Genomic DNA, 15,588 nt, shown 5'->3' on the forward strand with positions numbered 1-15,588 from the left:
TGGCTTAGTTTGACTTTAGGCTATACGATAGTAATTTTTACAATAGATTTTCAATTATTGACCAACACACCTACAAGAGGTTAATAAAAGCCCAGTTGCAACATCCTATCAAACCATTAAAATTAAAATTCATCAAACCATGAACCCATCTAACTCTCAAGTAACAACCCACACTCTCTATTGTCGAAGGTCCCAACTTATGCTTTGCCACAGGAAGGCCGACGTCTTGGGTACATGTCGATGGGGGTACCCCTGGTAGCCGGGTCTCCCGTCCGCCACGAGCCCGCGGGGTCCCTGGCGCTCGAGGTGACGGCATACCAGCCGCCCTGGAAGGCCCTGTCAGACTTCGCCCTACATGCGGACCTGGATAGGGCTCCTCAACATAGTGCGGCATTTCAACAGCTTGTAAACCAGGTTGGTATTTTATTGTTCAATAGATGATCCATAATTTTCTATAGAAGATAGTGGTGTGTTTTTTTTAAGCCTAATTTGTCTTTTGAGAATACTTATCTCTTCTAGCACCTGCTATCAAATTGGACGTCTAGTCAAAGAATTTCACTAATTTATCTGACAAGAACGAAAATAGAAAGTAATTTTTGAGTCTATAATTACAAGTTATTACAAGGTCCATTTAGAACTCAGGCGCCAATTAGAGATGGAGAGACAATTTATATAAAACTAGCCACCGTATGTAAAACTTATTTCAAAAGTGTCCACAAACCAGTCATCGTCCCTATCAACCCATTAATAAGCAGAATTATGTGTAAAAAGAAGTATTGTGATTATTTCCAGATGCATGGGTACGACATCCCCAATCTACCCCCACCCCGCCCCCCACATGGGGAGGATAACTACGTGACGTACCTCGAGAGCGACGACTCCCTGCCCCCATCGCCCTAGTGCCGCGTCACATAAGACTACATGTGGCTAAAGACTACACGTGGCTAAAAACTACATGTGACTAAAACTACATGTGAAAGTGTAAAACTTGGTTTTATCGACAGTTCTAGAAGTTCTGAGGAAGAACATTGGTGTGGTTTAATAACTGTACATTGATGATTGTGAAGCCTTGGAAAGATTTGTCAGTGTCAGTATGTTTCTATTACAAATACAATTAGCTCTTCAAGCATATTGTATATTCAACAGATTTTCAGCCTAATATAGCCTTATAAAATTGAAGATCGATAAAAACTTGGCTCGAATCAACGAGTCCTTTTAAGAGATTGTCTTAAGTGATGACAAATTAATTGAAAATAATACGAAGAAAATTTCCAGTTACTTAATAGAAAGAAAGCTTTCGTACGTAAAGACCAATTAAAAAAAACAAACTCAATTCACAACGTATTAATATAAACCTACTCTTCTAGTAGAATAAAAAAAAGCTAGTCTATAGTACATGGATACCTAATACCTGTTAAAAGGCCAGACATAATATATTGAAGCTAATAATTCCTTTCAGTTAATTTTAACAAGCTTTTATTTCTACTAATAGTAGGAATGAGAAACTTTCTGAATACATAACACAAGGCATAACTTTACAACTGTAATAAGATTAATCAGATTTTACAAAAATTTAACGCTGTGTAAAAAATACATTAAAGAAATGTAATTGTAAAAGTAATATCAAATAAATTTGAGTATCCAATTTTTTTTCTGTAAAATTAAATACAAAGTAAAAACAAATCAATCTATGTATTTACTATAATAATGTGATGTTTACCACTAGTTTGTATCATAATAACAAATGTACGTATAGTTTAAAATTTTACCTCTGGGTATGTTTTTATTTTATATTTTTTATCATGATCTGTTAGCGATTTTAATGTAAATATATTTGTCAATGTAAATATTATTGTATAAAATTATTAATATGTAATTATATTTACCTATTAATAAATATAAGCGTGTATGACTAAGGCCTTCGTAATTGATGTAAAAAAATAGTCACTTTTATACTATTTTTATTTTACATATAAATGTCATTTACAACAATGTATATGTCAAATTGATGTAAACAATATTTTTGTTTAATTTTTTTATTGTTTTATGTAACGCATATTCTAGAAAATGGTATCGTAATTTTTTCATTGTAAAAAAACGATTATAATTATTCTAACTCGATAGAAATTACCAGAAAATTTATTTATTCGGTAGATAATTACACTGTACTTAGATTGTGAGCATAATATAATATTAATAAAAATATTGAGTACGTATTAAAAACTGAATATTTTTTGTTGTGCCCTTGCTGGTCCCTTTTTCCTACATCTTAGGTGCTCTTCACACTGCCCCGCATCACGCTGCATCTTGCGTGTCGACGCACCTACGCGCGTTCCTGCGGGAGTGCAGATCTGCATCATCGTGCGGGTTTTTCACGCATTCACGCGCGTAGGTGCGTTTTGTAAATTCACGCACAGCGAGTTCCATTTTCAAATATAGGTACACGTCACGCCCATTCAAAATCACGCGCGGCATTGCGGGATTCAGTGTGTCATACCTTGCGTCTCGCCCCGCACCTTCGCGCGGGGGTGCGTGTTTCTCCGCATGTATGTTCGTGATCCGCATGAACGCGCGTGGATGCATTTTCAGTGTGTTGGACTATGCGTGTTTTCCATACAAACGGAGATATTTCCATACAACGAAAAAAAACCATCCACGCACTACGCTGCATCATGCGGGGCAGTGTGATAATCGCCTTAAAGATAGAAAATCGTACTTACCGGTAATGGTAAATTTTCATGAATCCACGTAAGTACTAGAACTTTACGTAGGTAGGTACTAAATTAAAAACACAAATATGCACACATCGCCATTCTACTTGGAAGTGGTTCTGTGTTTTTGGAGGTCGGCGGAAATTCTAAAGCTTTTAATATTAACGCCATCTGGCGAAGAACTCCCATACTATGCTCATTAGTCAGAGTGTAGTTAGTTCCTGTATCTGCCACCAATAACTTTAAAAGGGCGATAGATGGCTCTCGTATTCACGAAAGGCAAGAGAAAAGGACCAGAAGTTATTGTTAATACTATCGAAAATAGGTAGAGGGCGTAGTAAATAGCATTTTTCCAAACTTTTATTTTTTTTTATAGGATATTCATGAAATGGTTACGTTAAAAAATATAATGTACTCACCCTCATTCAAGGGCGGATCCAGGAGAGGTCATGATGGCCTTGACCAGGGGCTTAGCCCTCGAACTGCAAAAGATCTTTGCTCACGCTCTGAGAACAGCTGCCGTGGCCGAATATGTGTCTAGGTGCCTATAGGTAGGTATTACGTCCATTGACTTTAGTCAATAAGCATTTGCGCAATTATCTGCATCTAAGTAGATCATTAAGATCCAAATTCTCGGTCAATATACCTACACCCGTTTCTCTAAAATCAACTGTAAGCCCAAATTACTTAAGTATAAAGTCTTTGAAGCTCTCTGTTTTGATGTTATGTTTTGTAAGGAAAAGGGTGAAATAAAACTATATTAATTGCATACAGGTATCATTTCGATATTGTATTTTACACTAAAACACATAGATGTATTTTCAAAAATCTTAATAACTAAGACACAAGACTAGCACAAGTTTTTGCAAAATTATTTTTGCTTTGTAATAGATGTTCTTACTTTCAATGTGTTATGTTATAAGCTTGGTATTTACCTATGTATTTTGTATGCAGATATTAATGATATAATTTTGCCAAAAACCTGTGCCAGGAAATCAGAAATAGTGAGACATTTATGCCTGCAACATCGAAGATTTTATCTTAAAACTTTTAACCAATGGTTAACGCGTACAATATGAACAAAATATCCAGCCTGCACCCATATAACCATTTTTGCGAACATAACGTAACCGTTTCGACACTTAGCGTCGACACTGATCTATCTCGAAACATAATCTCGTCGACGTTCCGTGTTGGCGCCGTCGCTGCAACTAAAAATGGGGAAGATCTCGACACAATAAACAAGTAACATTTGGTTTCTAATTTACGTCGCCGTGTCGTAACATTGTTACCGTATTTTAACCAGAGTTCGCACTAATCATTCAATCATTCATTCGTTCGATCAATTTCGTTGGCTCGTGCGTGAGTGACACGACGAAATAATACAAAATACAAGAAATCCCATAATGATGGTTGAAGTATGATAATGATAATGAAGTAAAGAAAGTTTTAGTTTTCATTAAATAATATGGTTTATAATGCTCAAATCTTATTGGGAAAAAAAGTTTACTGTGTAATTTCGTTGAATATGTTGATATTTCCAACGCGCCACCGTAATATCATGTTTTAATAATTCTGGCGAAAGAAAAACTTTTGTTAAATAAAATAAAAATATAAAATGATGCACATCGAGTGCTCAAAAGCTTCCATTTAAATACAATATCAAATATTTTAGCAAGATTTACTCATAAAATTGATAAATAATTAATTATGAAAAAACATTTTTGATGTTTGTTATGAAAAATATGCTCGTCGCAACTAGTCACAAAGTTACGATATTGTGTCGACACGTGTCGACATGTTACGGTAAATTGTTACAAAATTACTAGATTTTTAAGATGGTTTCTCTTAACATTTGGTTACAGTGTTTTCCAAAGTTGTTATCAAGATGCCTTTTTGCATTGTTATAACCAAAGAAGGCTCATCAGAATTAATATCGCTTGTACCGAGTAGGTACTTGGGTTAAAGACGAAGGCGTCTTGTTTTGGCCGAGAAAAAGAAAAAACAGCGATTTGGAGCTCGAAAGTTGAAACTTTGGTACTAGGGTAGGGACTATACCAATAAGCTCCTCGGTACGAAATTCTGTACTGTTTTCCTGTAAATGGCCTAGAAAATAATAAGTTTTAAGTTCAATAAAATGGGTATCCGTCAATTTGCCCTACCAACAATGCAACATCATGAAAAAAATATTATTATAATAAAAAAAAACCTGCATGTACTCGTACGAATACAATTACTTAAGATATTTTGGGACGTACTTATTTCTTTAACTCTTCTGTAAAAAGTTGAAGTCCATCAGAATTTACGTAAGGTTTTTGGTTGTTTACTCATTTGAAATTTCATTAAATGGTTGATAACGGCAGAAAACATAGACAGTTTGAGAATAACTGGCTCTCGTCATGTTTTTATATATGCAAGTTAGGTTAAAGTGTTCTGGAACATCGACTACACATGTTACTTCCCCGTTACAACACAATTGTGTCAACAATGCACACTGGTTACAAACCAAACGCAAAGTTTCTAAAATGTGTGGTTACAACTTAAGCTGTAAAGTATCGAAACAGCGACCACACAAAGGTACTGAATCTAGTTTCCGTCACATTTTTACTGAACCGTTACAACACATAAAAGCTAATCCCTACACAGTCACGTTGTGTCGTACCAGTTACGAAACTGTTGCGACTTGTTACATCTTTATCATATCTGCGACCAAAAATGGCTGTATGGGCAACTTTTGTTACGAAATGAGGTTTTAAAACCCTAGTATTTTTACATCAGTAAAATTAATACATAGGAACTTTTAATCTTAATTTTTAAGTCATTAAACATTTTGTGAGAGAAAGGACCGCGTTTCTATCAGTTAAAAGTTCCAAGTGCCACTATACTTATAATTAAAATTGATTAATATCTAATCAAACCCACTTCCCACCCGCGTATTTACCTTGATTTGCCGGAATATAATATACCCCTTTTTAGCCAAATTCATCGACAGTATAAACGTCAATTTTCTTAAAACAACTGTTCACTATTTCACCTCCAACTTTCAAAGTAAACAGTGGTTTTAAGACGGACGTTCACCTTGTCGGTGAACTTGGCCCATAGAGTTTTACCCTACCTCGGACCTAAGGACCAATTTGGTCTTTTTTGCACCAATTCTTCTATTCAGCCTCATTTCTTTCGCCTTAATACTAAATAGTAATAATACTGATAATATCATAGACATGATATGATATTAATAGTATGGTCGGTAATAGGGCATGCAATTTCGGTAAAATAAAAATTACCGGTAAAAATTCGGTAAAAAAAATATTTTTACCGGTAAACCGGTAAAACGGTAATTTTTGTATTTTTTTAAAATGTGATATTATAACAATAAGATTGGGTAGTCTAAAAGCAAAAAATAATTAAAAATATACAAGGTATAAGGTGGTAAACATTTTTTGTGAAGTGGGCCGTAACCGTAACGTACGCGATGTCGCCGACAAAATGCAAGAGAAACGGCTACGATGGTACGGACATGTAAAAAGGAGACCACCTGAATACATCGCCAATGTTATGTACTCAATCTCGATATACCCGGGCAAAGACGCAGAGGCAGGCCAAAACTGTGGTGGTTGAGTGTCGTAATGAATGACATGAAAATCTACGAACTCGAAGAGGAAGATGTCCTGGATAGAGTGAAAGTAAAGTGGAAGAAGAAGATACGGAAAGCGGACCTCGTCACAAAACGGGACAAACGCTTAGAATTACCGTGAAAAAAAATCATTTATTTCATTGAAGTGAAAGCCCTTTTTTATGGTAAATCGTAGGCATTTTATGGACCAGAGTCGCGGTAACTCTCTCGAACAATCCCGCAGCCCCGGCAGGTCTTGGCCCTGCGCGTGGATCAACGCGCACCACCAACACGGGTCTGTTGTCTATCTATGCAGACGGAGGAACGATGAGCCACCCGAACTCACCGCCCACAGACCGACGCCTACGGTGGCAGGGAGTCGTCTCCCGACACTCAGCGTCTGTGGTGTCTTTCTGGTCCACTACAGCGGCTGGGATGAGAGGTGCGAACTCGCAGTCGCTCCGCCGTCTCCTTCTCGAGCATGATTGCTTCGCAGAAGGAGGCGACGGCCTCCCATTCAATCAAGACCATGGCTTGAACCAGGACCGGACGCGAGAGGTCGCCGCTGCCTATTGCCTCGATGACGATACGGCGGTACCCTTCCCAGGCAGTGCACACCTGGACCGTGTGCTCCACCGTGTCCTCAGAGCTGTCCGCATGGTGGTGAATTAAAAGCCCTTGCTCAGTAAGGTCATACAGTAGGTAAAATAAGCATAAGCTACATTTTTACCTAATATGAGTCGACGACTATGAGGAACATCAGAATAACCGAATGAATAAAAAATTTTCAGATATTATAAATTAAGATGAGAATGAAGTTTTGTATCTAACCTAGAGATAGTTAAGGAGCCACATAAGTTTACTTTACTAAAAAACAGCAACTTTAACACTCTTACATTATGTAATGTATGCAATATTACATTATATTCAGGCTACATAATGAAGATTTGACGTTAAATGAACAATTCTATATTTTTTCACAAAAACGTAAAAACCGGTAAATTACCGGTTACACATTATTTTTACCGGTAATTTAAAAATCGCAAAAATGGGCGGTTTTACCGGTAAAACCGAAACCGGTAAACCGGTATTGCATGCCCTAGTCGGTAATAATATAGACATTGACACTGACGGCCGTTCCGTATTCTATCTATCTATAGTTTACTATAGATCGATATTTTTCAAATCTTCTATAGCATCTATCTATAGTTTACTACAGATGGATCGAATATTGGAACGGCCGTTAAGGGACTGGCACGGGGGATTGACATTGATATTTTGACATCGGCATGATATTATGAAGAAATTAAATGAGATTCACTATTCTATTATTAAGGAACAAGTTTCCATATTTAATTTTCAGGTAGGTATTTTTATTTCAGAACAATTATTGATATAGGAACCAGACTTAAAATCAATAACGCTGGCACGAACTTTTACAAAATGTTTCGATATGCGATTTCGAGTAGATTTTTGCGCTGTGAAATTCGACAATCAAAAAAGACATAATACACACTTAGAAAATCTGACTTCTTTTAAGAGAGGTAAAGAGCACTTACATTTGAGTTAAGTTTCATTCAAGTTCGTGCTAGTCTTACAAAAGTTACACCAATTCAAGCTGAGATTTCCAAGTTTAAAAACCATTCAATCAAAAGCTTTTAGAAGTTCTAAACAATTGGATAGCAGAGTTTTCTTGTAGTTTTTTAAATAAAAACCAGAAATCCAAATCTTTGATACCTATATGAGAATATTTTGTCATTATCATCATAAAATTAAATATAGGACAATGAGCAAAGAGAGTCTTCTTTTCCTTCCGTGAATAACAATAAATAAGTAAAATGATATCTTACGAATATTGGCACAAGTAATATTACAGAGTAAATAATTATTATGCGTTTCAATTGTGCGTAAAAAATAAATAAATCTTTCTTCAGTAACTTAAAATAATGCAATCTGACGTTATACGTTTGGCATAAATAATTTTCGTATACAATTTAAATCAAGATGTATAATCATTTTTACCTTTTAATCAACCGTGTTATTGTCAATACGGAAAAACAAAACCAAACGCAATTCAAAAATGGAATATCAGATTTATAATTAGGCCAGAAAAAAAAAACAAATGCCAAATGAGAGAATTTAAAAAGAGAATTTATATTCGGCCACGACCATGGAGTTTATATAGCAACTCTTCCAACTCTTTGGCGCGAACAAAGAATTCTTGCTTTCCATGGAAGAGCTTGTCAAGCTTCTCACGGCATTGTTGCAGTGTGATAGAACGATCCAAGTTATAGAACTTGCGAACAACATTAGTCAGCTCATCTCTCTCCCTTTGCAGTGTAAGCAACTCTCTCTGTTTCGCACACAGCTCATCATAAACCTTCAAGGCCAATTCATCAGCGTCAGTCGGGATAAAGATTAAGTTGGGAATCTTTGCAAGAAACTCGTCCTGTCTCTTATCATGAGGTGGTAGTACCTCTTCTAGTTGGTAGCGAAGGTACTCCATGTAGTCATTCTTGCTGGTTTCTCCGTTCGTGAGATGGTAGTCCATTTGTTGGGCCTGGGCTTGGGCCTGTGGCTCCTGGGCTATCGGGGAGTCGGGGCCTGGTCTCACCATCACGGGTTGGTAGCTGGTTCGAAGGTCACTGAGTTTACCCGACGTTGAATGGAGGTTTGGTTCCTGAAACAGGTATTATGAAAAGTTAGATATTAGCTTCTTTATTTGTATTATTGAGTATTTGTTGCTATAAGGATTTTTTTTGTAATACCAAAACATTTTTTTTATGTTCACAAAAACATTAAAATAATCCGTCCAAATTCAAACTGTATCTTTATATCGATATCAGAAAGTACGTAATACTACATTGCCTTCAAATAAAATTTCAAACCAAAACCGCTAACAAAGAAAATTCGCTAAAGAATCAACAGGTCCCTCTTATAATATAGGAAGGTAACTTCTCAAAGTTCACCAGTGAAAATAAATCCCCCTAACTTTCCCCCTCTCACTCAACCTCTTTTAATTGCCTACTCAACTTGAAGAAAGGAGGTCACGATCAGGTTACAGCTGTTTCTATACGAAGTCTGTCATGTCAAATTCAACAATTTGAATATCGAACATAAAAAAAAAAATATTATAAAAGATTTCTAGATTATTCCTTTTTTGAATTTAGATAGCAAAATAAACTTTAGATTGTATAGGTACTGACTAAAACCTAAGTTGTCAATAATCTATTCCATTTTCAAATGCAATTAAAATAATAGTTAACTAACTAGGTACCCAAGTACCTAAAAATAATATTAATTACACTGGGTATCAATGGCCGAATAAAACAAATAAGTAGCGAAGCTGCATGTTGTAATGCAACAAATCAATAAACGAGACCCACGCATGCGCCCCGCGCACTCAAAACTTGTGCCTTCATAATTATTTATTTAGTTCAAAAACTACAATTTAACAAAAGTAGGTAAGTAAATAAAATTATCTTAACTGACACGCTAAATTGGTGATTCTATTAATGTGTGGAAAAATATTTTCTGAAAAAAAAAAAACTGAAAAGTTTTTAATTGGACGAAACTTTATTTCTACATTCTCAATTCAAAATCGCGTCAATCGAAGATGGAAGCTACCATGCTACCATGTTTAACTTTTTCATCACTAATGGATATTTAAGAAAAAAAATGTTTACTATTATCAACAATAATTATTAATTTTGTATGCAGCTATTTGGGCTTGCAAGGTTGCACGATTATGCAATCAATCAATAGTTCACGCATGCGTCCCGCGCACTCAAAACCCGTGCCGTCTGATATTTATTTATTTATGTAAACACATGCATAATTAACATAAGTACACTATCGGGTTAAATTTTGAGAAGCTCATTAAAACGCATAGCTTTTTTAGGAATTGAAAAATCGCGAAGCCGAATGCTAACAGTAGGTATAGAAAAGATCACCAATAACAAAGGTTGGTTCTGGTCACAATAACAAAGGTTTGAAAATACCGGTAAAATATTTACAAGTTACCATAACTTCGCCACTATGTTTTAAACTTTAAAGAATTATGAGGTAACTGTCAAATTATCCAAATACTTAATAACTAACAAAAAAATCATTACAGCAAAGCATAAAAACAATAACAATAATAACCGAATTTGTTACCAAACAATGACAAACTTCGAACACAAACAAACAAATGACTTCTCGACAAGCGAATAACCAATCACAAAACATTACTAATTTATAATTCTCACCTGCAAAAGGGCCAAAGGTTTTCACTTCACGAGTAAAAAGAACAGAAAATTAGCAATAATATTGCTCTGGGAAAGTATAATACGTCTAGATCGTAAGATTGTCTGAGCTAGACTACCGACCGGGCGGCTGACAACCACAGGTCGAGTGAAATGGCTGGGGCAGGCAGATCAATAATCTGTGAAGTCTAGGCTAGCTGCACTTCCCCTATTGGCTGCAGTTTTGTTTTTTAGTGTTTGGGGTACCGGGCTTTTGAGATTATTATTTTAATTCAAAGTTCTGTATGTAGGTAACTTTTGTTGAGTATATCTGGTCACAAATAAAATTTTACCTAAACAATTAATTTTGAGTACTAGGTTCATTAGATGCTATAATTACTTTCCACAAGTCCATCTTTTGTTAGATGAAAGATAGTGATGAAGTACTTAAGCATTTTTTCAGCAGCTGTAACAATCTTATAGAAAGGCATCTAGCAAGCCTTCAGCTTTTTTTATCTAGACATAGTTTTGGGAACTATATCCTAAAAATATTAAGAGATTTCAATGAATTCTGAGTAAAAATTAAACTTGGGAAAAAAATATTTTTATGGAAAGTTTTGGCTTAAATCTACCTGCCCGTATTATCAAACTTAATTGCCTATAATAAGATATTTTTTTAAGAGGATTATCCCCGTAGATACCTGTACCTACCGTTGCCTTAGTTTCAATAATGAGAAAAATACTTGAGAGGAAAGCTATTACTTTACGAGCCCGGAAAGTAACCGAATAAGCGAATTTCTACCCTAACTACCTTAATATAAGGTTGAAATTGTTAATGTTAGTTGAATGAGGTAGTCCTTGAGTTCTATCTTTAACTTACGTCTTAATATTTAATTTTTCATAGATCGATTTTGCTGTTTAACTACCAAGTTTTTCCTTACATTGTGTATCGTAGCACCGTAGCAGCCGTTTGCTACGAGACGCTGCGACTACATCTTGTAAACTTTTTGTACTTTTACTTTTTAAACTTCAATCATTCATACCAAGCAATTTTTTACTTACTATCAAAAAAAAAGAACCGCGAACTTATGGAATTTACGGACCAAATACATGGCAGGCGCGATATTTGAATTTGGAACCGCCCCTGCATGGCTCTAGTGGTTGAGTGAAAAGGTGTGCTATGGTTATTACCCAAGTAGCACAAAACTGTTGCTTAAGAGCTTTAGAGCCAATCCGATTATTACCAAAGGTGCCAAGATCAAGCGCCAGAGCGTTCTCTACAGACCTTATGCAGCAGCTTTGCAGCCAAAGGGGCACAACTTTTTGCAGTCTATAGTTCCATTAGAACTTCATAGTAGAGGCATAAAAGCGATACAGGAGTGGCAACTAATAATTAACACCATACTAAAGCTCTTATGGCGATGATTGAATGAATGACAAATTTAGCCGAATGAAGAAAACTTCACTGATCGTTCACCTTGTCTCTCATTTATAAAATATATTTGTTGTTCCTGAGTCAGACATTACTGAATACAAATAAATATTAAGTGAAGGTAAGTGTTTTTGAGCTATATTTTGTATTATATGGTAAGTAGCTACAAACGCAGATCAGTTTATCGTGAATATAGTTGATATTGTTGATGTATTTTTAACGCGCCTCAATAATTACCTCAGAATATCGTAAAATATATAAATTATTATTACATAAATATTTTTGTATCACATACCTACACGATATTGAAATTACATACTGGACTACATTCGTTTTTAGTAAGTTGCTTGTTCGATATTTAGATATATTTTACTACAAATGCGATAAAAACCTATAAATTTCTCGACTACTAATAAATAATTATCTTGTAAACATGGCGTCCATTGAAAGCAGCTTTAAGTTGCAACTTCCATCTTAAAAACTCCTCTCTGCGCGTCATAGCGCTAAGCTTCACTCTTCTGAAGGTCCAAGTAATATCTGTACCTCTATTGCAGTTCAAGTCTGCACTGTGATACTGCAGATATCAAACCACACTATTAATGGCTACTTGTTTAGAGATCCGTAGAAGTCGTTGGAAACTCTATAATACGATGATATATTATTGTTAATTGTTTAACACTTAAGTACCATGTGTTACCTTGTTTTCAGAGTACCGTTCAAAATAATTCAAACTTTTAATGCACAACAAGATAAACAAAAATTTTGCATCTGTCCATCTAAATGGAAAAAACGGAGTGTTTCACTATACTTGAGAGTAAATAAATGGAGCTACTGATTTTTTTTATATTCTTGAATAAATACATATTTTTTGTTATAACTTTTTTATTACTTGAAAACAAACATTATTTTTCCTCTGTAACTGATTCGTTATCAGTAATTGAGAAAACAAAATCTACGGGACCCTTGCTTGTGTTTATGAATAAAATACCAGAATGTATCCAAATGAGCAGGCAATGTCTATTAACCTCCTGCTTCTATTGTGGAGCCTTAATGCGGCTATAAGTAGCACAGAGGATCAAATTCCTACTTAAGTCTGCACAAAAGAACAAATCACTTCTGCAATGGAACCTTTAGTGGCAGAAAAGTGATAAATATATCTTTTATACAGTTCCGTTAAAAAGTCTACAATTAGAGTCTTTATGCAGTTCTAACGCGTACATCAGCGGCAATAGAAACTCTTTAGCAGCTTTAACCTTTAACATAATTGTTTGAACTCTCTTTTAAAGATGTAGGCTGCAAATGGGTTATAGAATGATCTCTTGTAAAACCTAGAGTGCCATTTGGTTCAGTTTCTGCTGCCTTAAGTGATATTTACAGCTATGAGCAGCTACGGAAGCAATAGTAGAACTTAGAGTTACTTTCGGAACCCCTAAAGCACTACTGTACAGCTAACAGTTGCAAAATAGGCTGCTATTTCCACTAGTGTGCTAGTAGGGTAGATACTCTTTGATTTCTTACTTCTTTGATCTCTTTTATTTTTCTTGACACAGAGGTATCATTAGGCGCTCCCTAGATGGTCAATGAAATTCCGCAATATTACGATATTGTACATATTAGGTATTGATGTTAAGAGTTAGTAATAAAGATTGCCAATGGTTTTTAGCACACAGAATTATGATTGCTCAATAATTGTATTGTACCTAATATTGAACAATGTTCCAGTAAGTCTAGGGGTCGCTTTATTGAGAAGTCTATTTGCTAAGTACAGACTGCGTTCACGGGCTGTAAAGCCATAAATACTTTTACATGAGTGTGGCTAGTTATAAAGCTTGTATGTATGAAAGATCCACCCCAAGGGAACTCCTTCAAACATCTGGATAAAAAGTAGCCTATGTCCTTTCAGGCTCTCTTTAACCAACTGTTAGTTTTTAAAGCATGTAAGACGGAAAGACCAAACTCTTCACTTACTTCTGCATTTATAATAAGGAGAGGAAATGTTTGATTTTACTTTATCTGCCTAGCCTTTACTAAGTTTGTTGACTTTCAATTTAAATAGTACTATCATCATCCTCCGAGCCTTTTTCCCAATCATGTTGGGGTCGGCTTCCAGCCTAACCGGATTCAGCTGAGTACCAGTGCTTTACAAGAAGCGACTGCCTATCTGACCTCCTCAACCCAGTTACCCGGGCAACCCGATACCCCTTGGTTAGACTGGTGTCAGACTTACTGGCTTCTGACTACTCGTAACGACTGCCAAGGATGTTCAATGACAGCCGGGACCTACAGTTTAACGTGCCATCCGAAACACAGCCAATGGTGTCTAAGATATACTTAGAAAGTACATACAGACTTAGAAAAGTTGCATTGGTACTTGCCTGACCTGGGATCGAACCCGCGCCCTCATACTTGAGAGATTGGTCCTTTACCCACTAGGCCACCACGACTTTTTTTTTTTTTTTTAAATAAAGTGATAAATAGTACTATGGGGTTGTACAAATAAAACAACAATGTTATTTTATTTTCAGTATAATATTAGTGAATACATGTTCGTACATTATGTATTACTTTAAAGTGATAGTGATTGATAATTAAAATAGCTTCCACTTATGTTCGGTTTCTATACTTTACTAAGCTAAAGTTTATAATTTAATTGGATCTTAGAATCCAGTATCTGTTATTGCGACGTTACAACCAATATTACAAATGTAGCCAGGACTTTTTAAAACTATGCACACACAATTTGCTGATGATAGCAATTAACAAGGACATTTTAAAAGTGTTAACACACAATCTGTTAATGTTTCCTGTAATCCGTCAAAGTAGTAGAAATTTAAATAAAGGAACTGACAACTGTACCGGCAGTTGTAAAAACGACTAGCTAATTATATAGGAACCCAATATAAGTAAATGGACAGTTCTTCACAAGATGCAATATACTACACCACTAATACCTATTACATATCTACATAAGTAAATAGATACATTACACGACATCGAAGGAGTTTATACCAAAGGGAATTCGTAGAAGAATCATGTTATGCCATGCAATAGTAAACTTTATTGCTGAAATTCATAGGGAGCAGTTTTGCAGTAAAATAAATAAATAAATAAATAGTTTATTTCACACAAAGTTTACAGTACAAAAACAGTCCCTATATTGGGCATATGTGGTGATTAACGCTCAAGAAGAGGTCTATGCTCTGCAGTAGGACAATAAATAGGACGATGGTGTAAATTTGGACCCACGATGTTTCAAATAGCTGTTTTTTTTAATTTCAAACTCCTCATTGTCGTGAACTGTATAGACACCTATTGTGCTTATAAACTACATAATCGAAGTCACTTCGATAAAACACGAAAGTATACTGTAACTTGATGATTGTGTGTATTAATGAGTAATAATGAGAACTATTGAAATCTTTCGTTAAGTAAAACCTACATGATCTAAATTATCAATTCTCTCATAATTATAATGACAATGATGCTATAAATGACACATTATTTACGCTGAAATGCCAAAATTTGATGTAAATGTGAACAATTTACACACATGAACTGATGAAATGCTTGATTGACCCCATAATAATATAGTTGGCAACGATCTTT

General features: G+C 35.4%; 2 protein-coding genes across 3 annotated transcripts in view; one reads left to right on the top strand and one right to left on the bottom strand.

Annotated features, from left to right (window-relative positions):
* Nucleotides 1–2,223, top strand: part of LOC124642345 (insulin gene enhancer protein ISL-1) — a 43,705-nt gene extending 41,482 nt beyond the window's left edge. Inside the window, exons 8-9 of one of the 2 annotated variants that reach the window (XM_047180740.1) lie at nucleotides 190–414; nucleotides 793–2,223. In XM_047180740.1, coding sequence (XP_047036696.1) covers nucleotides 190–414; nucleotides 793–900 — 333 coding nt within the window. In that variant the 3' untranslated portion in view covers nucleotides 901–2,223. The remainder of the gene's footprint in view (nucleotides 1–189; nucleotides 415–792) is intronic. The other variant, XM_047180742.1, reaches the window with a different exon arrangement.
* A 6,174-nt stretch (nucleotides 2,224–8,397) lies between these two features.
* On the bottom strand, nucleotides 8,398–10,738 carry LOC124642480. The gene is made up of 2 exons (XM_047180912.1): nucleotides 10,575–10,738; nucleotides 8,398–9,004 (listed from the first exon to the last, which is right to left on the bottom strand). The coding sequence occupies exon 2, from the start codon at nucleotides 8,939–8,941 to the stop codon at nucleotides 8,477–8,479; it is 465 nt and encodes a 154-aa protein (XP_047036868.1). The 5' UTR covers nucleotides 8,942–9,004; nucleotides 10,575–10,738; the 3' UTR covers nucleotides 8,398–8,476.
* Nucleotides 10,739–15,588: the final 4,850 nt, after the last annotated feature.

The sequence above is a fragment of the Helicoverpa zea genome, chromosome 24 (assembly GCF_022581195.2).
Source record: "Helicoverpa zea isolate HzStark_Cry1AcR chromosome 24, ilHelZeax1.1, whole genome shotgun sequence".
Taxonomy (NCBI): Eukaryota; Metazoa; Arthropoda; class Insecta; order Lepidoptera; family Noctuidae; genus Helicoverpa; species Helicoverpa zea.

Coding starts and splice junctions, on each gene's coding strand:
- LOC124642480 (XM_047180912.1), bottom strand. CDS start 8,941: ATGGTGAGACCAGGCCCCGACTCCCCGATAGCCCAGGAGCCACAGGCC.